The sequence below is a fragment of the Rhopalosiphum maidis genome, chromosome 4 (assembly GCF_003676215.2).
Source record: "Rhopalosiphum maidis isolate BTI-1 chromosome 4, ASM367621v3, whole genome shotgun sequence".
Classification (NCBI taxonomy): domain Eukaryota; kingdom Metazoa; phylum Arthropoda; class Insecta; order Hemiptera; family Aphididae; genus Rhopalosiphum; species Rhopalosiphum maidis.
In genome coordinates, this window is record NC_040880.1 from 2560728 (window position 1) to 2588043 (window position 27316).

Here is a 27316-nt window from a genome sequence, read left to right on the forward strand (position 1 = left end):
TCGTTTTGAAACGGAAAAACAAAAAAAAAAAAAAAAAAGAACGGAATAATTGCGCAATTATAAACGATATATATTATGTTGCATTGCCGCCGCGGACTTTTTTCTAGCCGCGCGGGAGGAACACGACGAAAAACGTCCATTAATGTTCGTTAGTTCTGGCTTGTCGTACACACATAATAATAATAATAATAATAATAGTATAGTTAACGTACGAACGAGCATAATATATACACACACGTCTTATATTTAGTCGTCGTTCGATTGTTGCCCTCTCCACGCGCCGCCGCCGCGGCGAACCGACCAACGCGTCGTCTTCGTCGTTCGACGTACATCGTGATTGTATATTTTACGATATCGTTGCATATGAATTTATGCGTACATTATATTCTACTATAACGTATAATTTTGGCCCGTCTTCGCGACGGTCGTGTCGTTTAGAATGCGCGAGATTACAATATTATGTTTTTATACAGTCGTCGGCGGTCCTGCAGTCGATCGCGGCCGTACGCGTTACACAATATTTGTACATATATTATAATAATTAATATAAGTGTATATTATACAGTACCTACTACCTAGCTATAGTATAATATAATATTATACGTACGCGTACAGTGTACACGCAAAAATTTGTTTTAACGTATTTTCGTGATTGAAAAAAAAACATACACACACAACCTAAACATGAATATAATGATAATAATAATAAAAACACGCTCATCCGTGCCACACAGTGATTGTATATACAGGTATATACCCGATTATGTACATAAAAAACTGGTTGAACAGCAGCGGCGTTGGCCAGTATGACGACAACAAAATATGGCAGTCGTCTATACCGCTCAACAAACTATACATAATATAGCCGTGACAAGGAACGAGTGGGTAATAATCGAAAATGTACATAATACGCAGTTAGGTGTATACTGCATATTAACGTTTCCAGATATCATAAAATCGTTTTTTACATGTTTATGAGTTCCCTCCTTATTGTAAAGCTTGTGCTTTTCATTATTCATACACGGAAAAACAATCGTATACCGTACATGAATAAATGGATTCACTTAACGGTAATAAAACAAAATAAACACAAATAATTCCTCAACAATTTTGTTAGTATTTATTTAACTAATTTAGAATATAATGCATTGTGTCTAGTATATATAAAATTTTCTATATGATATAATATTACATAATAATATATGATGTGTGTCAATACGGCAGGATATAGTAATATGATTATTGTAAGTACACAATTTCACGATTTCACACAGCTGTGTATAACAGTAATAGCGCACATCACATCATCCTTATACACCTACGCGTATAGATATTACAAAAAATTACCGATCTATATAATATAAAAACATAATATTTATCATTGTAAATTTACCCCATATCTATGTATATACTTTTTATAATACATTCATGTATATATCAATATGAAGATCGTGTTCTAGCAAAAAAATCGTACAGTCAGCGGTAATATCTATATATATTTATATATATATAAGCATATACACAAGATACCCTACACATATATTTTACAATGATAATAATAATAATAATAATAACTAATATACACGCTAACACAGTGGCGCACGAAAGAGGAAGGGAGATTAAGTGGTCGTGTTTAATAAACTCGCCCTTGAACATTTTTTTTTTTTTTAAGAAGATTAGAATCATTTCATTAGGGGAAGCACAATGTTTTTACTGTTGCCACCCGTTTGAAAAAAAAAATTTAAAAAAATCATGAGTTTGCCACTGCGCTAACCCGTGGTAATACTATTATTGCGATATTATCGTACATGACGTAGTCATGTACGACAGTTTATAATATTATATTCGTAACACTAATTAAGGTCGGTTTTTAGCACCATTCGTTCGCGCGAGAAAAGCATAATATTGTCTTCCCCGTCTGCCATTGTCGACAAACACATAACAACGAAATTATAATATTTAATTTACGCACCTAACATCATAACGTCATAATAAATATATAATAATATTATACGCACGCGACAATAATAATATATAATATGATCCTATTGCGAAAAAAAAAATTAAACAAATAGGTACGCGTAAGACGAGCGTATCGCGATAACAGTTTAAACGTTTTAAAATACATAAATATATAAATATCACACGTCGTCGTCGTATCGTTGTGCCGTCGTTCCAAATAAATGGACTTATATAGTATGACTATTACGTATCCGCAGTATATTGCAGCTGACGACACAACGATACGAGTACGAAAACATTAAATATGTTTTTCGTCGGTAGTCGCCCAAATCGGGGGGGGGGGGGAGCAAAAACCAAAACTCTATGCCAATTATTATATTTTATTATTTATTTTTAAACAAGAGGTATCCCCTACACCGCTATGACGCGCCTCCCGTGACGAATCGACCTCGTGGACCCCTCAAGATCGACGACGACGACGACGACGACGGTGACGGTGATTAACGACGATCAAGTCCTTTGAACGGGCGCCGGTATCCGAGTGACGATCGGCGAATCGGGTTTCGAGTCTTTCCGCGGACTTGGCGCCATCACCGCGTACCGGTTGATGATGTCGGCCACCTGTTGGCAAAACGTGTCGGCCGACAGTTGCGGTCGCTGTTTGGACGACCAGTGCCGGCCGCCGGCCGCGTTCCACGTGTTGTTCCGGCCCAGCAACGGTGTGGCCGGCGACGACGACGACGAAAAAGGCGGCTGATGGTGTTGTCCTGCTGCAGCGCCGTCCGCGTACGGTGCGGGCGACCTGCGGCTCGGCGTCGGCGTCTGCGACCGGCCGACCGCGGGTGAAGGATGCGGCTGCTGTCTGGACGACTGGGTGGTGGACCGGTTCCGGCGGAACGGCGACTGTTGCGGGCTGGGCGTCTCCTTGCCGCCAGCCGAACGGCTACGCGGCGGCCGCGTCACCCGCGTTACCGGTGGCGTGCCTGCAATCAAATGCATAACAATGACAAACTATACAGCGATCGGGTAAAGGTTAGGTTAAGTTAGATTAGGTTTTTAGAATAATATGTGAGAAGTACACGCGGTAGGTATGATATTGTGCTCGAGGTAAACCTATATACTTTAATATATACGTCGACACCATGGGGAATAAATACTAAATAGCCAATAACCACAAATGATGAGTGATGGCTGTGTCAGGTTGATGCGCAGTGCACCCTTCATTTTATTTTTAAGTCACTACACGAGGGAGACCGAAATAACATTTCGACCCCTCGACTTCAGCGCAACCTACGATGAGGTACCTACTTTTACAACTTAAAAGTATTTCAAATTATTTTACCTTTAATACTCCTCTTAAACACGAGTTGTATTCCTAATATGTATACTATTTTTATAGCTTGTAGCAGAACAGTATATAACTATTAATGTTTAGTAGTTATTATTTTACTTAAAATCAGCCATATTATAAATTTTAGACATTTATTATAAGCTATTATCTTGTATAAATATCTTTTTAATCCGATAAAATTGGTAGGTAATTGCATTTTTTATCGCGCAGATTTCGAGATTTACCTGTAATAATACTAGTTTGTTGGCTAAAATCGCCTCACAGATCTAATCTAGATGAATTCAATTTGTCTAGAATATCTATATTTCATAACTTCTGCAATTACTTGTTTTTTTTTTTTTTATTTGCTTTGCATAATAGTTTTGAATTTTTACGGAAACCGAGAATTTTTAGGAGGGACCGTCGGCGATATTATGCGCGCAAAATCCCATCATTATTTACTTATTACATAATAATAATAATAATAAGCCAAAGCGTATATGTCCCGCGGGCTACTATAATAACACACTGATGACGAAAATTACAAATGTGCGCGGCGGTTTAGCGTGACGTCGTGCAGACGCGTCCGCGGTGACGATTACGGCACACGTATTATGTTTTTTATAATATATGTTAAAAAATGTATAGGCGTGTCTAACAGTGTGGACGGTAAAGTCGTATAATAATAATAAAATGTGTATATATACGTTATATTATGCGCCCGGCGTGGCGTAGGTATATAACGTAACAAACTATAAAATATAAACATAAATATATTTTTTTTAATTCCGTCTTTCGTTCGACGTTGTTTCGATTTTCCCGCGGCTAATTATATTTCGGCCGTCTCCGCAAATCGTGAGCCCAAAACGTTCTGCAGTTCGCTTCAGACGTCGTATTCTTCATGTTATATTATAGTCGTAGTTGTACAACAAAACATTTAATTATAATCTGTATACGCGCGCAAGAAATGTCCATGAAGTTGGGTAAGGTTAGTGTCAGGTTAGGTTGAATACGTGCTCAGACGATTATATAGGTATAGTTTACCTCCCCCTCCCGCCACCACACGGAGGAAATCGACGGCGCAACTCCCAAGATAAATCAACGATTAATAATTAAACAGAAATATTAATGCGCAATGGGTTATTCGTTTGTTCGTCGTTGCGCGCGTAACATATACACTGCAGGCATGAGAACGAGTTGAAAAAATAAACCTGCGGCAAGTATTTATTTTACTGCGAGCTCGGGCTGCGTTTCCGTTTTGCGTTATTTGCCGCTGCACTGCGTATGCAGATATCCCACCGTCCATCGTCATAATATATCGTTGACTCGTTGAGTCTCTGACTACAGAGTGATTATTAAGATTCAAAACCCTCATCATCCGTGTCAATTTTACGCTTTTTTTTATTTGTGTGCCTTGTAATTAGAATTGTATACTGTTATGCTTATAAACGAAGCAATCGAGGCTTTAGACTACTATAATTAATTTTTTACTGCTCTCGTATATGGTTAAAATAACATTTTTTTTTCAATTGAAAAATATGATAAATATCAAATTCTAATGAAAATTATAAATAATCAGTAACCACTCTAATCTAGCCGACATAGAGTGATTAATAAATTCGCATACATATGATGACGACTAAAAACCATTTTCCATTATATTATACTCGTGGGTAGTCCATTATAGTATATACAAGATAATATTGACAACGATTTTTATTTATTTGTATTTTTTTATTCATTATTCGCGTTTATGGTTTGTTTAAAAACTGTATTATATATTATTATATATTTAGCCACGCTTTTCATTCGTTTCCCTCTTTTTCTCCATTGTCGATTTGACAAGTAAAAGTTATTTTTTCTTATTTTCAAGATCACATCACGTCGAACAATCATCATGTTTTATTATTATTTAAACATTACACGTTTTTCTCCAAATACAATTAAACCACTTTTCGTTTAATGTTGAATGCACGCTTTCGAAAATAGTATAAAATAGTATAAAACGGCTATAAACAAAACATCGCGAATGCGATTAATTTTCTATTATTTCCAAACTATTATGTAAAATATATTTTGTGTGGTAAAAGTTATGCAAATTAAAAAAAAAATCATTTTCTTCATCCTTCAAAATTGTATAATCAAATCGCCGCTATAACTGTATACGTTTATTCCACTTCAATATATCTTTATCATCCAAAAATGAACGTAGTGCCTGCGTAGTATACCTATGTAATAATAATATAATACGTTTAATACGCATAATAATATATACTAATCCACCAGCACCGCTTCGAGCTACACCCTTCGATTCCAGTTCAGAAAAACGACGCAGTTATAGGTAAATGTACCCGACATTCCTGTTGCAACTTATTCTATCGTGGTCGGAGTGCAATCCGATCAAACAGGTATAGTACGCGCGTGGGCAATTTTGACGGTTTGAGAAAAAATTTTTTTTAAAAAAAATCTGAACCCAAATCACTGCACCGCATACGTGGTTTTGGCTCGGCGTGTCAAAATGTGGGCGGCATAACATTTTAAATGCGCGTGGATTAAATTATTCGCTGGAACATACGTGTATGTATGCATATAATATATAACAAACGTGATGATGTATGGGTCAGCCAACTGAAAACATGTTGAACCACGTAGGGTTTCGACACAGTAGTCTGGAAAGTGGGAAGGTGTTTGCATGACAGTTATGTATACTATAAGGGATTGGTCAACTAAATCTGGAGACGGCGTTCGAGACGAGAATATTTATGGACTTCGTGTAGTTTTGAAATTCTAGTTAAGCTATAAATTCAGCTTGCGTAAATCATTCAAATGTAACATATAATATTATAATGTATATAATATATTTTACATGGATATGCATTATAATTTATTATACGCATAAATAAATATATATCGTGCCAACAGTGATAACGGCGACGAGACTAATGTATATAGTGATCAAGTGAATGGTCGTCAACATTGGACATTTCTCAATCGGTTTAATAATGCCATACCTACCTACCAATACAGATAATGATAAAAGTAATAAGAATAAGAATAATGTTGCGTTGGGAAATCACAGCAAGATGCGAAATAACATTGTCCGGAGAAGATAATTATTATAGCGATGGTTGGATGTTCCCGCATATAAACTGCGATGTTAGTCGTAGGAAGGGAGACGTTTATATTACTATAACGTGTGTACATGTACCTCTACTACCACCTCATCCACATATTATTGCAATCAATCCTACCTGATTTAATCCTTTGGTGTTCGTGTCGACTGTGAGTTCTCACATAATATTGCATTCATAAACTTAAACCACAATCAGATATACTATATAATACATATGGTTATAAATTATAAGTATGCAACTATAAAAATATACACGACAAATCAAAAAACATGCACGAGACTTAAAAAAGAATTCTACCAAAATGCAAAGCAGTTTCTTCAAAACATATATGATATACACAATGGTATTATACATACCAATCTACTTTTTATTTACACATTTTATCATGTGACTACTGAGCCCATGAGAATTAGTGTTTCAGTATAATTTAAAATGTATTAAAACGAGATTACCAATCGTGACAAAACGCTTGTGGCTACGCGTAGGATGTTACCTGTATAGTAACATTACAAAACTAATTATTGCATATTATAATTAATTCTTTGTGGTGGTCCTAAGTCAAAAGTAACTATAACATATGTTGATATGTTACGTTAATTATAAACCATCGTTCCTATTGAACTGAAAATTACTTATATATATTTCGTTTAAAAATAAACACAATAAGAATAAATGTAAATTAGCATTTGATAATTTAAAATATTATATAATTGTAGAACGAAATGGATACGATAATAGTTGAATATCTTTTATGTCTCGATGAAAAGTGAATATAAATACCGAGTTATTTTCATTTGTTAAGTAAATTTTATTCTATAATGTAAAGATTATCGCAACATTTACTTATTATTTACAGCCTATAGATAGGCATATAGCATAGCGATGAGCAAATAAGAAAAAAAAAAACGAAAAACTTTTTTCGTATGGATGTTTAGATAGATCAACGACATAAAACCGCGGATACATTATACGTAAATAACATAGGTATTATTAAATTAGAATATTCTCTGTCATTACATCACGTCAATGTCAATGTCAATGATCCGAAAGCAATATATTATTATACACATTTGAAATGTACTATGCTAATGATATTATAAACAGATAATTGTGACTGAATAATGTATAATATTATCAATCCTAGTGTAGACTGTTTACATCTCACTTTGGGTAAAAGAAAATACATGATACATAAAAACAAATCTTAAAGAGACTTAGGTGAAAAGCGTTTCTTTCTTTTTTTAACAGAATTTCAATAACGGATTAAAATATGGAAACAGTTAGTGCGGATTAAACAAATATACGACGTGTATTACACACGAATATTATTATCGTATGATAGTGAGTCCCTCTCCCTCGTCTACGCACGAACAACTTAACGATATTTCGCGTATTATTTTATTTTGATGCTTACCATTAGATTTTTGCACGTTTTTCACGTTAGAGTTGAACGGCGGTGAAGCCACCACTCCTAGACTCCTGTAGCCCTCGTCCGATACTTCCGAACCGCTATCCGTGCCCACCGGTTCCGACTTCTTAGCGGCGTCCCCGCGAGCTGTACACGACTTTTTCCGGCCCGCCGGCGCAGGCGTACAATCGTACGCGGCCACCCTCAAGCTGTCCGACACGCGGCTGAACGGCGTCGTGTCCACGACGGACTCTTCCTCTCTGACGGTCGAGGGCCGCCTCTCGCCGATGGCCGTCACGGGCGTGGGGTTGAGAACGTGATACTGTCCGGTGCCCAGGAAGTTATCCGACACCCGACACGTGGACGACGTGTCCACGGTCACGTCGTCATCGTCGTCATCGTCGTCGTCGCCATCGTCGCCGTTGTTCCGGTCACAGTCGGTTTTTCCGGTCTCGGGCTGTATGTCCACGGACGACTCTCTAGACGAGCGCATCAGACGGTCTCCCAACTCGGCGGCCAGTTCCGACGTGAAGTTCAACGAAATCTTCGGCGTCGGCGTGTCATCCACTCCGCTCCGCTGGCGCGCGGCCGACGGCGAACGGCTGCGGTCGCTGGGCTGTCGCTGTCCGTCGGGCACGTGCAGCAGACGGTCGCCGCCACCGTTAACCGCTCCGGACGAAGGCGACGCCGACCGTCGCGCACGTCTCCCGCTGGGCGTCACTGACCTGGACCGTCCGGCCGCGTTGGCCACGGCCAAGTGGTCGACGCCCCGCCGGGGAGTGGGGCTCCTGCTCCGGCGGCCCGCGTCCACGGGCGCGCTAAGTTTGGCAGTCGGCCGCGGCGACGGCGATCGACTACGGCGGCGGCTCGCCCGCTTGGCAGTGGCCAGGCCGCCGGACATCAGGCTCAGGCCACCGGAATAACCACCGTTACCGCTACTGCCAGTGCTGGACGTGGACGAGCGTCGTGTTCTCGGCGGTGATCTATAGATTTTACACACATAATACATGTATACGGAGATGATAAATACAATTATGTGATATTATATTATATGATGTGTTATGATGTGTACGATTGTTGTATGGAACTGTATAGCAGGGCGAAACAGACACAGTGTTGTAATTATTAGTGCTGTGAATATTGTGTAGTTATAATATTCGTAAGTAGTAGATATGTTAAATTAGGAGTATTCTATTTACGAGACGTTAATTTTTGTGTTGACTTTATTATAATATGATACATCTGTAGAGTTAAGAAATATAGAAGATAGTATAAGTGAACAGTTGACTCTGATGGTTAAGATTAAGCACTTGAATACCTATAAGATTGATAAGCTACTCTCCACTTTAGTTTTAAGTGTACAATTATACTATACTTGACAAAAATTAATTAGTTATAACTTTATAAGTAGGTATTGTACAATAATTCACATAGGATTGAAATTTAAATTGAAGAAAAAAAGAGGGAGTAAATTAGTTACAGTAATAAAAGTGCGTTCTCGAAAGGAATTCTGAAAATAGAATATGCTTTCTAAACATATTTATATACCTAAATGCAATTAAAATATATTTTGGAACGTATACCAAGTATACTTACCCATTAAGTTTTATTGAAACACGTTTAGAACCCAATTATATTGTATGAAATTATTAAGTGTTTTTATATAAAATATGTAGGTAATAATATACTAAATTGCCACGATCACGCTAATTCAATTATTTAAATTTCAAAGAAAAATAATAAAAAATGAATAATTAATTTATATTTTATTATTCTTAGGACTCATAATATTTGTTTAATGCATTATATTCACAGTTCTAATTAAGACATTACTATTGTAATAACACTGATGCCGTTATTTGAAATAAAAAAACCTCCCATCATAATTGCAGGAGTGGTGTTTATTTATTACTATCGTATCTGGTTATAAGATTATGCCATTCGTTTTAACTGTACTGCGATGTCATAATAATATATAACCTTGTACTTTAAAACCCATCAGCGCTTAAATCTTACCGATTTTATTACGTCAGTAAGTGTATATTTTAAGTCCTATGATATGTTTCATAATATTATGTTCTCATCGGAAAAAATTTCTTACGAAAAGTACAAGATTTTTATGTGTTCATAAACAAAAAACCAAATGGATTATTAAATGTTTTTTACTCTTTCCGCATTATAAATGCGCAGTTGTACATGCCTATGAATAATATACTGCATGCAAATCCTACTCGGTACATGCTAAACGTATTATACAAACATACATAATATACCTAATAAAATACAACTAAGTACTGACCTTTCGTAGTGTACTTGGGCGTGCGATATTTCCAACGTGGGCCCGCCGCTCCTGACACCCGTCAGTTTCGCAGATACCGGCGCTCGATGAGCTATTTAAGTAAAATTAATAAAAAAAAAAAAAAAACAATAAAAAAAAATAAAAGCTAAAAACGATAAAACAACAAACACGCATGACCAAAACTAACTACGATGCTACAACAACACAATAATATGATGTGTCCAGTGGAACATTTTACGCAAGAATCAATTGCTCGACAAATGGCCTACACCGATACTTTATTATTGTTAACCTTGTAAGAAACGTATTATTTTATTCCCTGCCGCCCATAAACTATACGCTAATACGTAGGTATATATTATTATAAATGCGGGCATAATAACGTACGGCTTTACGGTGTGTTGTTTAGCAGACAAGATATGTTTTTCCTCCCATTACATATTATATTTGTTTTCTCTCGCTTTAGGAAAAATGTGGCTTACCAGTTTTGCATCGGCACGGGTCGTGTTTGTCCAAGTAATGAGACAGTGTGTCCCAACCTCCGCCCACTCTGACCATAACGTGATTCCTCAGTATCTATATAAGGATGATATTATTATGCACGCACATCGAATAGAACAATATAATATATTAATCGAACAGACAAAAGTATTTTACAAAAACAGTTGCAAATATACAAATCACGAGTATAGGTACTTACCCTGACAAATATCAAGACTTTAGTATCGCCGATACGGTATTTGCCTTCAGACACTCTAATCATCGGGAACTGGGTCGGACACTTGCACCTCTCTACAAGATCCCGTACCTAATGAAATAAAAAAAAATAAGGTTACGCGTATACGTTTGGCTAATGTATAAAAAAAAATAGAAAAATAATAGCTAGGAGATGAGATTTTGTGGGCACGGCAACCACGTTGAACACCGTAATTTGTATTTGGCACTAGAACATACTTATGTATGTACCATGTTTCACAGCAAACTAGTAAATGATTAATATTATCATTCATATTAGAAAGTACTCTACTACAATTCGAAAATTAAATTTCATACCAGTAGCCAAAAATAATGGAGTAATAATAATACTTAAACAAATCAAATATAATTTTACAATTTTTTTTCAGTTGAATGTTGATACTATACTTATTTTAGGCCATATCAATAATAAAAAATATACAATTTCGTTTATTTTCTATTATGTTTTTAAGAAATATTAGGTTTTAACTGGATATTTTTTCAATTTCTAAATTTTAAGTTCTAATCTACATTATAAATATATTATAAAAATCTGAAATTATTATTTAAAAAAAGTAAAAATTATATTGCCATACTAACTTCAGGCTGCGTAATGTAACCTATTCAAGTACAATGAATTTCTTTCTATTACAATAAACTAATATAAAAAAAAAATATGTTTAATTATTTAAAAAAAAGATAAACATAATATAATATACATATTGTATTTATATATATATACATGTTATAACTACTAATTTGTTCAACATATTTAGTATTCACTATGACTATCAGTAATTTAAAGATAACGTAATAACTTGAACTATAATTTGTTCTCTCGTAATCGTACATCAAATAATAAGAACATAATATTAATACATTGATCGTGAGATAAAACTATAATGGAAAATAATAGAAATTAGCTATATGAATATTATATTATACAATAATGATTATCAACCCACGAAGTGTTTACCGAAATAACTGGTTTTACAGTATTAGTGTTTCACATATATATATATTTGTTCACATGATTATACTACATAATATTTGGTTTTGTCTACTCATACAATTTAAGCAACATACGAACATTTCGTTCGGATCAATACTTCCACGCAATATTGTGCACAATGTACCCATGTTTGTCATTAAGCTTTCTGCTGCAATGCCGACTTATTTTTTTTTTAATTAGCAATATAACTGCGCATTGCACCGAATTTATTCTCGTGTCATTGTACTAAATTTTAATTAAGTTGGGCCCGGTGTATGTGATGTTGTATCAATCACAATCCAATGTGTTCGCGTGAGTTGTGCCCCGGGTACGCTGCACCGGTGGCTAAGGTCGGCAACTTCTTAACGCTTTGTTTTCACTAATTCGCAGTGTCACGACGTTTTCTTTTTGTCTATTAAAAATCAAGGTTATGTGCCGCATTCACGCCGATAAAGGATCACAAATTTTATACGAACATCATTTTGGTAAACAAAACCAAACATAAAACAATGTTATTAGACACTGATTTTCGATGCTAAAATAATTATTGACTAGCCATGATATTAGGTATTTAAGTACAAATATTATAGTATAAACGAGTAAATTGATTCAATTTATAAAAAAACCTAATTTTAATCAATTTATTTTGAATGAAAAATGTAAAAATGTCGGAGTTTTTATTGTGTGAATTTAATTGTTGTAACTAAATTTGATTGTTACAATATATAGAAATGTAAATAAAATAAATATATTATAAATAAAATAAAGGATATAGTATGAGGTTATTTCGAAATAATTAATTAAATATGCAATAAGTACATTTATATCAAGCTTATTCAAAATAAAATTAATTTAAACTTTATAAACAATGCTCATATTTTTATGATAATAATTAATAAGTTAATATATTTCATAAGGGCGTAATGCCTTATGTTTAGTCCAAGAATATTAAGGAATTATAAAATGGTTCGTACACTGAAAGGCTATTGGTTACAATTTTACACAAATGTTCAAAGCCCCAATAGATACGCACCTTTAAGTAAACTTAAACGTCTTTCAAACGATTTACATAAACTATATGTATGACATAATTCTAAAAATATTTACTTATTTCAAAATATTTCTGGTATAAATATTTTTTTAATTCTTCCTATTAGGTATCTAATAATTATTATTTTATACATATGTATCTTTTTTTAGACCATTATTTAGTTGAGAATTAATAATATAATTTTGACTGTAAATTACAACAACCACTATAATACACAATGTGATTATTCCGTTACTTTATTATACCATTCATACAAATGCAGGCAAGTAAGTAGGGAACTACAGTTTCAGATATACCGTAGAATAATAAATTAATAATTCTCAGTTTATTAACATATTTAATACTATAAACATTTCACTTCCTAGCTTTTTGTGGTTTTATTATGTCATCACAGTAAGTACTTCTCTTAATAAAAGTAATGAAATATTAACTCTAACATGTAGAATGAATAAAAAGTTGTGGTTACCGACATATTATATTAATAATTTATTATTTTTATGAATTAGAGTTGTATTACTTTTGATAAGTACAATAAATTGAAGAATCGTTTTCTAATATTACGATTAAGTATATTATTATACACGGATAAATGGTAGAATATTATTAGATATTTTGATTTATAAACATAGTTTAACTATGAGGTAACTGCTTGTTAGTAGCTACAAATTAGGTATTATAATATATATATATATAACGCCAATCTAAATTTCTATCATCAAACATTGTTCATTATTTATTAAATATTTCTATAATCACACTTACCATTTCATCTAAGCTTTTTAAATCGTTGGTAACAATTTGAGGCAATGGCGCATATTCGGTTAGGTCTTCGCTGTCACTCAAGTCAGTATCATCGCCATCATTAAAATCAGTTCCTTGTGAAAATTGAGCATACTTTTTATCTGCTGCGATTTCCCGATCAATCTGTCTTTCCATTTGTACTAACATTGGAGCTGGCACACCAACTCTAGCACCACGTCTAGCGACCTAAAACATAATTCAACCATTATTCTGTATTAATTTTATGATATTATAATTTATTATTATTATTTTTTTTTATATACAACTTTACCTCTAATAAACATAAGATCACGTGTTTTTCATTTTTTCGCATTATGAGATCATCGGTTTCAAACAACAGACACTCAAACACACCAAGTCCATTTCTACACCAATTGATGAAATTGGAAACATTGTCTCTAGCAAAAAATGTACCACCTTTAGCGCCGGGTAAATATCGTACGGGTGGTAATTGAAGAACTATGCTTGCAATGCCGCTAATATTAGATTTCCCAGCCGCTTGTCTTCGATTCACATGTTCCTCTGCATAGTTTCTTACACAGTTTGAATGCTAAAAATAAAATATCTTGTCAAGGGTTGTATTCATTTTAATTACTTTGTCTACTATAACTTATAATAGTTTATTTTATATATTAATTATCATATTATATATGATAATAAGTCGACAGTTATAACTTATAATTATAAAAAAATATGTATAATGTTCAATAAACAATACTACGCAGTTACGAGTATGTCTATAATTTTCCTTCAATCAGATAATCAAATTATTATTTTCAAGCTAACACCTACGTAGTAGATTTTAAATAAAAAAGTATCGAAATTTTAGATGAGCCTAACCATGTTCCAGTTTTTTGCATGTCAAGGCTGATTATTAAAATAGTGATTCTTTGCTTTAAACCGATCGTTTGTTAGCAATGTTAGCATTCACTATATTATATTGAATATTGATACGTCATCCAAGCAGGTATTCAACAGAGTATAGACGAGATAGTACAGTTAAATACAATAAACCGTGCGAAACACACATTCAGAGTTAACTAGACTTGACACCTAGTACTACAGTATTCAACAATAATTCAATACTATACCTATATTGAATGCGTTAACCGTAATTGTACTTAATCAATTGTTTAATTCAGTATAAGATAGATGGGAACAATTGCGTATGTTGACAATGTATCTATACATGATAATGAATATTGAATGCATCTTGATCACATCAGTAAACACTGTAGCATATTGCAGAAAGACTATCAATACTTAAGTTACATCATATAACATATAAATATATTATCTGCAAGTCTACATACTGTATGAAAATTGCTCACAATTTATCAATATATATATTTAAATTATTAATTGAATCAAACAATCATTAAAAATATGTTAATATTTTTTATATATTATACAACTTCATGTGAAAACTTAAATGTATTCAATGCGAAAGATTTATTTAGGTCAATCAATTGTTATTAAAACAAGGCTAAATTTAAAAAGGCTTCTACACCTATTTGCACCCTAATCTATATATAACGCTAAGTACTCATAAACTTTCAACCCGAGTGATATTTTTATAACCATAAATAATTGTTTAAAGCATTTATTATTATTATATTTTTTCTAAATAATAAAATAGAAATTCAAAGTATATAAGCCAATACATTAATAATAAATCATAACAAACCATTATGATAATAATATAAATTAGTAGTTTAAACATTAATTATTTCCATTTTATTTATAAACATTTTAAAGATAACTCTAAATTCTTATAAAGTTATAAATTTTAAAATTAACCGAGAATTCAACTCGGCGCCAATATTTTTGACGAAAAAATAAAAATATGAATAGTGTGATTTTTCTGGAAGAAAATATATACCTATGGTCTATGTAAGTTGAATAATTATTTTTCATTTTTTATTTGAAACATGATTGACTAAAGGAAATTTTTTTTACAAGAAATATAACATTATTTATTTCAAATATAGTATACAAAACCAACATACAGTTTTGAAAGTATATACTTGTATTAATCTTAATGTTATTTTAACATTAAATGTCTATAGATACTGATATCCTTAGAGTCACTCATTGATAGGTGAAGATATATTTTTTTTTAAAACTAAAGAGGTATACTATTATTTTATTATATATATTCAGTTAAAGAAAACGTCCACGCATATACAATTTCAGAACGGCGGTGAAAAAAAGACAATGTAGAGCAAATCGAATTGCAAAAATAATCAACCGTAGCCATTTACGCAGCAAACATTTTAATCTGAATTCAACTTGCGTTAAAAGTATCACTGTTTTCTATTTCTCTATAAATACATAAATTTCGTTTCGCCCAAACTATATAATATTTCTCATCTGCTTTGGTCAATCGAAACATAGGTATAGTCATTGGTATGATGCTTTCCAATAGATTGAAAATAACCAGCGTAATGTCCTTCCTCGCACGACAACCAAAACGAATCAAAATAATTTATTTCCTGTCATTAATTATTACCATTTTCATAAGCAAATCTTCACATTATAGTTTTTGCCAAAAACCAAAAAATAAACTAGAATAAAGAAGGAAAATATTAATAAGCTGTATTAAAATATAATATTTTTACATAAAAAAACCCTACCACAATAAATAATGTAAATGGAATCAAATAAAATAGTCAAGAATATCTTCCTTGATTGTAAAATTATAAGTAGAATGTTGATATATATTAGTAATAAGTAAATTATTATAAATTAAAGCGGATAAGGATCTCATTAATCTATAAGTTTATAGTGGAGTACCCAGTAATGAACATTTATAAAATGAGCAGATTAGACTTAAATTTTTCAATAACAGTACTAATTTTAATAAATATTTTATTGTAGTCTTATAAACCGAACTTTTAAAATAAATTATGTTAATAAAAATATAGATTCGGATTAAACTAATTTATGCAATAGTTTAAATGATATTCGTTATGAATAAATAGTAGATTTATATGTACATTACATTAGTCTAACTGAGATAATAATTGGTGAGAAAAAAAATAAAATGAAAATAATAATTAATTAAAAAATACCACATTAACAATAAAACTATTATATAATTCAACATATTATTTTAAATTACTGTAATTAATATAAATTATAAGATTATAATCATCTTTTGTAAAGTTTGTTTTTCAAAATTTTATTGGCTAAATATCGTTTTATTTTTAAATGGAATAATTAAATCATATATTTATTGGTTTAAAATTTTTCATTTATCATTCAATGTAATTTATGATAATAAATAAATAGATAATACCTATATCAAATATTTGAAATATATACTTTCTACAGTTTTTGACCTCTCAAACATTATGGTTTATTTACCAGATTTCTTTTCGACCTTTACACTTGAATATAATTTGCAAATCATCATGTACATTGTACACGCTAGTTTGACGTACTATAATCATTCATTTTGACCCGATTTTGTATGTCCGAAAAAACATTTCTATAATGTTCATGAAAAACACCCGTAGTAGGTTTATTTGTCACGTACTCACGTATACCGTTAAGTAAAAAATTAACGTTATTATAATATATATATAAAAATTGATAACTAAACAAAATAATTATTTAGTTGAATAAATTTAAAAGAATTGAGTAACGTGATAGTATATAATTATCATTTTCTTGATAAAATGTTCCGTTAACTGTAGTCTGTAATAAGTTTTTATTTATTTTTATTTATGTACATATATAATACTTTTATCAATTTTTCAATGATAATTATTATCCAACATGTGTTGCTGAATGATAATTAAAAATCTATCTCCTAAGAGATATAAAAACCTACACTCATCACTCATCAGTAATAATTTATAAAGTTTTAAATTATATCATTTCCGGAGTTCAGTCATGCATTGTAAGAAAAACAATCATATAATCATGGGAACTAAAAACAAAATATTTTGAACTTGAATAATAATTTAAACATATTTCTAAAAACTAAGAGTATTATAATTTTTAAATAAAGTGTTTGTTTTTAATTTAAAAACAGAAAAATCAATTTTATTGAACTATATTTTTGATTCACTAATAATGAATAAAAAGACAACATAAAGAATTACAAAATTATAATTTAAAACAATTTGAAAACTGATCAAAATTTAAATTTTACTTTATAAAACATAAAAATTGTATAATTGGCCGAGTATCTTTCTAAGATATTGTTAGTAAGGTGTATGTTGCAGATATCGTAAGTTGTAGTATCCGATATAGTTAGTATATGGAAACGTAATTTCTAAGTTATACTATCGAATGATATAACAACCACTATAAAATAATAAGCAGTGTATGTAACGCGATAAAATACTATCATATTGATATAAATGTTTTTAAAATGAAAATAAAAACAATGCAATATGGTTAGATGGCACGTATAGTATATACTAATGACTTGTGTAGTCGTATATAGTACGGTCTATTTTAGAGATAACATCAAATATAGTACACTAATACACATCATCAAAAGAATATAGCGTATATCAATAAATTGTATACAATTTATACATAACTGTGGATTATGTCAACAAAATAATGCATTATTTCAATAAATAATAATAATAGATTTATACGATTTTAAAACTGATAATATTAATATGATGAATAAGAGAAAACAAACCATAATACAATATCTTAAAATCCCGTTAATCAAAGTAGTTTAATGCAGAAAAAATGTATGAATTTAAATCATATAATACAACAACTTGAATGGATACATAGATTATTTGTCAATTTACTATATTTTCAGTGGCCATTAATACATTAAGGTGTTTTAAACACATAATGGAGACCATCAATAAATGGACGAAGCACGTTGTACGTGATTTCCTACAGGAAAGAGAAAATCGTGCTACAATCGTATGCGATACAATACTGTACGGGCATACCGCGTTCAGCGGTATGCGGAATAGAAACTATCTATACCTATAATAGTATAATATCTATAATGAATAATATAACCGATACGATTTACTGGAATAAAGACTTACCAAGTACATATAATAGCACTTAGATGTATAATTGTAGTCAGTAATTTACTAAATATCTCATATATGTGCACACAAGTAAGCGAATAGTTGAGTACACATGCAAATTAATGGTTTAATAGGTACTTAAGCAATGATATAATTTTAAAAATAATAATTTTTTAAACAGATTGCCTTAAATTATACCTGATTAATTGAATAGATTCCAGTCTATAAGTGGATATTTCCTCTAGACCCTTTTATCATAACCACTTAAAATAGTTTAAACTAATTATTAATCAAGAAGAATAAATAACACGAACAATGATGAAAAAAATATTCATCAATTATTATTTAGCAATAAATAATAGTATTAACAAAAAAAAAAAAAATTATTTAATGTAATGTACCTTCTATACATGATTTATCTATATTATTTTCAAATATTTACAGGTTTATATTTTTTACATGTGGATTAAATAGTACGAGTATAATAAACTTTTGTTTATTTAAACTATATTAATTATACTGTAGAAGTACTAGATAATATAAAAATAAAAATGTTTGATGATTGAATTTCGTTCACAATACATATTGCTAATTAGTCATCAATGGGTTTTTTTTTATCCTAGGTAGGTTAGGATCGTTTAAAGTGTCAAACAAATACATTATGCCTAACACAATATTATTCATCAGTGTTTTTTTAAACTATATATACATAACTCTTTAATTTATCTAAAATATTATTCAATGTCAAGAAAGATAAAAATAAAGTTGTCGACACTTATTAATTCATTACTCTTACTTAAATTTAGATATGAATAATAACTATTTAGTATTTTAGTAAATAGCATTAACAAATTATGCTCTTAGGGTTTTCTTGAAAAAACAATGCTAGCCAGTCAAAAGTAATAATAATAATACTTAATAATGTTAGGTATTCAACCATAAGTTATCTTGTTTATTTTATTTGATTATAATTATTGTTTATAAATATAAATAAATAATTTATTGGTTATATAAACATAATATTAATTATATATTCAAATATTTTTTATATTAAAAAATATGTAGTAGTTATTTTTTTTTTAATCGATAAAATAATATTATGTTATTTAATTTAATTACATTACCATACCCTGTTCACGTACATCGAAATTTATTCTAAATCTAGAAGTAGACATTAACAAAAGAATGCCGCAAAGTTTAAAAATACTTGTCGTTAAAATGGAATGACCTTTTTAAATGGAATCTTCCAGTGAGATTAAATCTCAACACTGTAAGATCCATGCCAAGTCCATTCCAATTCTGATTCCGACAAAACATTAAAATTTGTTAGGTAAGTGCTTACAAATATATTGAATAGATTTATTTAGAATATAGACTTTAAATATATTTAGTTGTTACTGACATATATTATAACGGGGTGATTAAGTCCGACAATATTTTATTACAGTATATAGTTCGCGTTTTAATTTATATCCCACTAATGCATCATGAACCACGCTAAATTGTGATTAATAATAACAATAAAATATAACTTTACCTTGCACAAAGCCACACCAGTATCAAGTCTATCCATGAAATTATTAACGTTTATGTAGAGCTCAGGATATAAACCATTCAGCCATTCAGCTAAATCCTCTTTCATAGCGTAAAGATATTCTTCACTGGACTTGAACGGCCGAAACGACCGTGATTCCACTAATAATGCCATCTGTAATAAAATATTTTACATTACTACTAAACAAAAGACATTTAATACTCAATATCAGTAAAGTATTTTTACTTATAATATGATGCTGTAACCATTAAATCATGTAAAAAATATAAGTAGAATTTAATTCTTATAAAAAGCTTATTTATTATTAATATTTAAAAACTCTGAAACTTTACAAAATTCCATAAATAAATAACATCACAATATATACATCATAATACTTTTTAAAAAGATCACAAATGATATTCTTGATTATACATATAGTATATTATGATCTGTATGTTCATGTAATAGAATTATACATAAACAGAGAGCAAAATATATATTCAATCGGAACCGTATTTCTGTGGAAAAATAACCATTCGAAAACAAATATTATAAATATTATCATTTAAAATGTATTTTTATTGAAATCCTAATCCATTTGTCATTTTAAATTTATTATGTCAAAAACGAATTCAATCTGAAATGTAATTTTATTCAAAACAACATTCTATTGGAAACATATTATTTTGTTTGAACTGTAATAATATACTGAACAATATTAAGTATTTTGCTATTTCCTCAGAAAATTATTTTCATAGAAATATTTCGTTAAATCTGCAATATTGAGTTATGGTTAATGATTCCAAACATATTTCCTAATAAATACATATACGAGCTAATATTATCTCAACAAAATACTTTATAAAGAAATACGATTCTAAAATCATATTTTTTCTGACAGTTTTGAACAAGTACTTTTTAAATGAAATAGGTACTTCTCCAAGCAAATAATACTATGTTTCCAAATCAAAATAGTTGCAAGATACAATTAAAAAAAAAAAAAACATTTACCGAATTTTTATGTTCTGATTAATTAATTTCCGATCATATTATTTGTATACATCAAAAACCGACATACCAAATATCAATCAATTTTATTTTTATTTTTAAAGAAAAGCCTTTAAAAATCCTATGGTTTTAATCTACTCTCTATTTTATTTTTTACGTAAATGTCACACATTATAAATAAATATTTTATAAGTAATTCGCATATAGTACAAATAAAATATAGGTACCGGCACGTGTATTTATTCTTTAAATATTATTTTGCACTATTAACATTCACTATTCATTAAAATCATTGTAACTATATCGTGCATATGCTACACATTTTGATTATCACGGATAATTCGCTATGCTGAGTTCATACACCTGAATACCATTGTTGTAATTTTATAATTGATTACAGTTTTTCTTTTAATAAATAACTATTATTATCATAAAAAACCCCTTCGAAAAAAAAACGAAAAAAATGATTTTCAAGTGACTCAATTTTTACATTGAATCATATTACTTTATTATATTTTAATGAGTGACATTCAACATTTTAAAATGTAATAGGCAACTACAAAAAAAAAAAAATCGGCCATTAATAATATTAATCTACTTTTTGAATATCAAATGATTATACGATAATGTATAAACTTGGATGAACATTTTTAATTTGGTATAGTTTTAAGTAAACTTTTAACGATAACATTTATGAGTAAATTCAAATTATCCAAATATAATTATATTATGTCAGGAAATATTTTTGTATTAAAAAATCAAATCTTTACAGTCTAATAATCACTATGGAAAAATGTATTTTAACTTATTTTCAGATCACAAATTAGTTCAGTATAATATCAAAATGCGTGTAGGTACCAATCGAAAATAATTAAATAATAATTGTATGACTGGAATATATAGTATAATTCATTATAATACATATCATTAATAGTTTATATAATAAACTCTACCTTAAAAATAATTTGTAAAAGACGCAAAGAAATTAGATATAACAACAGGATTTTGTGTGACTAAAAAAAATAGCACGCACGTGGCATGATTGTCGCCCACACTGTTTATAACGGACCACTTCCAAATTAGGCTGTTATTTTAATATACTGAGGGGAATAATCTAATCATTCAATATAAAACAAATTTATTATGAAGCATTGTAGTAATAATAACTGTTTAACAAGATGACATCAATTTAATTTGTTCCATTATTATAACTATAAATACTTAATATAAATTTAAAACACATAACAAATATTAATGAAATAAAACACTGTGAGTTATGAGTTTATGACTAAAAAAAACGTATTTAAAAATGATGTGAACAAACCAAAAATATATTTTTCACATGTTAAGTAAAATGTTCCACATGTGAAAATGAACATATGCACTTATAATATACATATCAACTTATAAAAATCTGAGTAACATTAATGAGTGCTAGTACTAAATAGAAGTATTCTATAGATGAAGTAGGTATTTATTTTAATAATTAGATATTATGTATCAACGTAAACCAGAAGTATTCAAAATGTTTCATGCCACAGCTTTTTTATTTTTCACAACATTTTAGTAGCTTCTAGATTATTAATAGCCAACAATTATATTGTTTAAATATATGTATAAATGTCTTTATTTATTTCAATAAAGGAAGCCATATTATATTGTAAATGCATCAATAATTGTCTAACAACAAATTTTATAATTATACATAAAACGCAAAAATTAAAAATTTTATTTTTAGAATAAAATAAAATATTAATCACTATCATTATTAAAATTATTATTTGTTTTCTTCTGTGCTACGGCTCCCCTGGCCAACACTGCATCGCGGTGCACCTTACGGTAGCCGCTACGCACAGTTTATTTATATTATATAATATACCTCTGACATAGACGGTAAAATTGATTTTAAGATTATGAAATTTACATAGTATTTAGCATTTAAGTGAACAATTTAACTTAAAATAATTATATACCGATACATTTTATAAACTTCCTTTAAGTATAAGGAACTATATTATATTTATATACTGTATACTGCAGTATACAATTTATAGATTAAATTATATTGTTATAATTTAAATTTGGTACCTATCTTGTGATCACCATAATATAATAAATGTTTTTAAATTTTAAATCGCAATTATTTATTTATATTTAAAAAAACTTTTTTTTAACTATTGCATTTAAATAACTATTTTAAGTAAACCTTGGTTTAAAAAAATTACATTATAAATAATGGATAATTGCAGATATTTTCAACGTTTATGTTTCTCGAAAAAAAAAATGCAAAAATTATATGCTTATGTTTCTGTTAAGAAACCTATGTTAATAGGTACTATTAAATATCAATTTATAAAATTATTTTGATATGTAATTACTAATTATGCAACTCTTAGCTTATTTATATACATACATGTGACAAAAACAAACTACCCATCTAAAATAATATATTTACTGTGTATCACATTATTTCAAAATAGGTAAGCGCAAACACTTTTGACTTAGATCAAATATTTTTTAGGAAAGCACTGTGAAAACAATTTTCCCGAGAATTTTCTCCTATCATTGAAATCATAGTATTTTACACTTAATAATATTAATAATTTATTTTTATATTTAAAATTTTATTTTAGGTAAGATCATACGATAATTGGTTTACCAAATTTACCTTCGACGAGTAAAACTTGCTAAAATCAAAGTTATTTTATTCATTCGTTTATAGTATATACATTGGTTAATAACCATTTATAATATTTTTTTTAAGTATTCAGTAATTTTAAAACTAAACAAAAATATAGATTTTTATATCGAATAATATTATAAATAATAATACCATACATTATTATATTTAATTAGCTATACAGTTAATAGTTATTTAAAGTAAGTTGGAAATTGCATATTATTAAAATAGCCTAATATAGCTTATATTTATCTGACTTATCAATGTAGTCTATAGTACAATGTTCATTAAATATAAATTTGCATAAATTAAATGACATTTAATATTATAATAAATTGATATTTGCAGTATTATAATAGGTTTAATTATTTTCAAAAACAGCAAAACATTATAACAAACATAATTCATTATAAATGTTTAATATTATTTAAAACCGATAAGGTGGAACTAAACGCTAAGATTATTAGAAAGTTTTAAAATAGTTTTAAAATTTAGACTTTTATTGGCTACTTATTTTATATTATTTATTCTGTACTAAATTTTAAATAAAGGTATCTACTATATTTTTCTCAAGTCTCAATGCATTATATAAGTAATACAACTGCGCACGTGTTTAATTATAAGCACCTCAAGCCTGTGTTATAAAAGTACCGCATTTTATTGATGTTCCTGCCCTCCGGTGGCCAAAAGCGACGAACCTTGGGACATTTTTGCGCATTGTATTTGGCGCAATCGATAGGACCACAGCCGGTAAAGGGAGCGCGAGAGTGCTGCACATATATAACATTTGACTGAATACTCTAACATCATGATAACACGAAACCAAGAAATAAAAATCCTAAAAATCACATAGTTTTACAGTAGTAATCGTATTTCAAACCTTGGCCTTTGATCGTCGCATACACACACGAGTACATGACACACCACAAACACGTATAATAGCTACATAATATATTATGGAACATTATATTGACCAACACACAATTATATTATAAGCTACACAATGCTGATCCGTAGTTGGCAATATACTCAGCGCAGTAATACTGGCTGTCCAGACTACCTACTTTAATTATTGGGGTGGACAAGGATATTTCCTTATTTGAGGGTCGACGGTTTATATTATATTTATAAATACTATTACACGACTACATCACCAATAAACAAGTCTATACGATTATTATAACAGTATTCTTTTATCTAAATTATTATATGTATCCATAAGACCATAAATGTATCATGTTTGCACTTCCAGTCATCTAGAATAATGTAACACATAAAAAATATTACCATAACACCCAGAGCTATATTCGACAATAATAATTATCGAAATTAAAAATACACGTTCCACATATTATATTGTTGTTCGAAAGTAGTTCCGCGTATGATATATCGACTCTGAATACATAATATATTATATATTATAAAACAATATCATACCATTATCACATTATATAATGCTTTTCGGGTTTATATTAATTATTCAAAAAATCAATTACAAACCTCGGTATCTGTTGGACGGCAGAATCACCTCGATCGGATCCACGGATATATCAGAAACTTGAAAATTTCAACGAAACTGTGGTAACGGCGAAACGTTTAGTATTGTTAGGTTTCGAACTGGCCATTATGTTATTGGCCGTCATTCGCATACAACGGTATTACAATTTATCATCATAATGCTATTGTGATATACAATAACGGTAATAAATTGATTAAAAATTAAATTAATAATTTTACATATAATAAAATAAAAAACACAACGATATAATATTGATAACGAAACACTACACACTGATTATAATGATTGTATTATTTTAAGATGTAGGCGCGGAAATAAATAAAAAACGATATATTTTTTTTTCTGTATATTTACGACGAGGGCGTAATAAAATAATACGTTATTGTGGTATAATAGTGTTATTGCTGAAAATCGTCGGCGAGTCACTGGACGGCGCGGTGTCCGGCCCGGTATCGGAATTGTAACTGCCGCGCGCCGGGTCCCGGTGCTCGCCACGTTGGATTATCTTCGCGCGCACGCCTTCCGTCCGAAAACTCGCGGCCGGCTGGCGGGGGGTGTCGGTGTGACGGCGGCAACCCTACCCCAATCTCCGGGCCTCGAGACGCGCCCGCAGCAGTCGGTAAGCACACACACACGCGCGCGCGTACAACATCCGTCTGCGCGCGCCGATATATTATAATATCGTAATAATAATAATAACCGTGTGGTGTAGTTGTACCCGTCGTAGTTAATAAATTTCATGAGACCGTACTACGACGTCGTCGATCTCACGTGGCGCGAAGACGGACGCGCGTGTGTTGTCGATCGGTGGGTGGTGGTATTGGCGGCTTAGATCGCGTTATTATTATCATCATCGAATACACGAATACACGATGACGATCTATCGGCGCAACCAATAATAATAATAATATCAATATCACGTACGCGGGATGCTAAAATTAAATGTATCATAAAATAAAGACTTTTTTTGGGCACCTTTAATTTGGATGGGTACCGAGCTGCGGTCGGAATCAAAACGGGTAAAAATCAAAATCCTATAGTTACGGTCGGGAAATACAACAACTATCGGCTGTAGCCATTCTCCTACAAAAACAGGATACCGTTTCCCTCCACCGTCCATTTTCCTCAACAAAAAAAAGGTTGCTTTCCATTTTCCTCCACATTATTTTTGACTTAAATTATGTCTATTTTCCAATAATATTTTAGTCAGTATTGTAGTGTTGCGTTCCGTATTATAAAGATAGAGTATGGCTAGTTTCACATTTTGCGCGTATCTGATTAAAGTCTGGTCACTTAATTTAACCAATTATAATTATCTATTTTTTATCATTATTCTATTTATTGATTGATGCGTCTTTATCGACGTACGTACTTTTTTATTATAATCATTCTCTTTTTAACCATCCGCCAAGTTCGGCACGTACGGTGTATTATTATATTATAATTATACTTGAAATATTTAATTTGTTCTTTTATTTTTAATTTAACATTCTGACAACGAATAACGATTTTATTATAACCTAACGGAAAGTGAAGGAAAATAGTCAAGAATTATTTTTTATTCTTTTGGAGGAAAACGGCATCTCGTTTTTGGAGGAAAATGGACCCGCCCCAACTATCATGCTTTAAATATTAATATAGTTACATATCATACTGTGACTTAAATATTAAATTAATTTCCAAACATTTACTTTTTAACGTGGACATAACAGTATTGTACGATAACTGATATATCCTTTTTATTTTTTAATAAACTAAGTGCAACAGGAACATATCTGTTATTTTTAAACCGATTACTCTAAACATCTGCTAATACAATTTCGTGTTATCATAAGCTAAT

At 30.4% G+C, this 27316-nt stretch overlaps 1 protein-coding gene across 1 annotated transcript; it reads right to left on the reverse strand.

Moving 5' to 3' along the window:
• Positions 1-1097: 1097 nt before the first annotated feature.
• Positions 1098-25947, reverse strand: LOC113550628 (GAS2-like protein pickled eggs). The gene is made up of 9 exons (XM_026952584.2): positions 25458-25947; positions 20270-20440; positions 13983-14261; positions 13673-13897; positions 10834-10941; positions 10616-10709; positions 10134-10224; positions 7841-8817; positions 1098-2945 (listed from the first exon to the last, which is right to left on the reverse strand). Exons 2-9 carry the CDS (start codon positions 20438-20440, stop codon positions 2473-2475), a joined length of 2418 nt encoding a protein of 805 aa, XP_026808385.1. The 5' UTR covers positions 25458-25947; the 3' UTR covers positions 1098-2472.
• Positions 25948-27316: the final 1369 nt, after the last annotated feature.

Excerpts from the sequence above, each read along its gene's own strand:
- LOC113550628 (XM_026952584.2), bottom strand. The coding sequence starts at position 20,440 with ATGGCATTATTAGTGGAATCACGGTCGTTTCGGCCGTTCAAGTCCAGT. Across the intron at positions 10,942-13,672 it reads TAAAAAGCTTAGATGAAATG|GTACGGGATCTTGTAGAGAG; the intron begins GTAAGTGTGATT and ends TTATTTCATTAG. Across the intron at positions 10,710-10,833 it reads AAGTCTTGATATTTGTCAGG|ATACTGAGGAATCACGTTAT; the intron begins GTAAGTACCTAT and ends ATCCTTATATAG.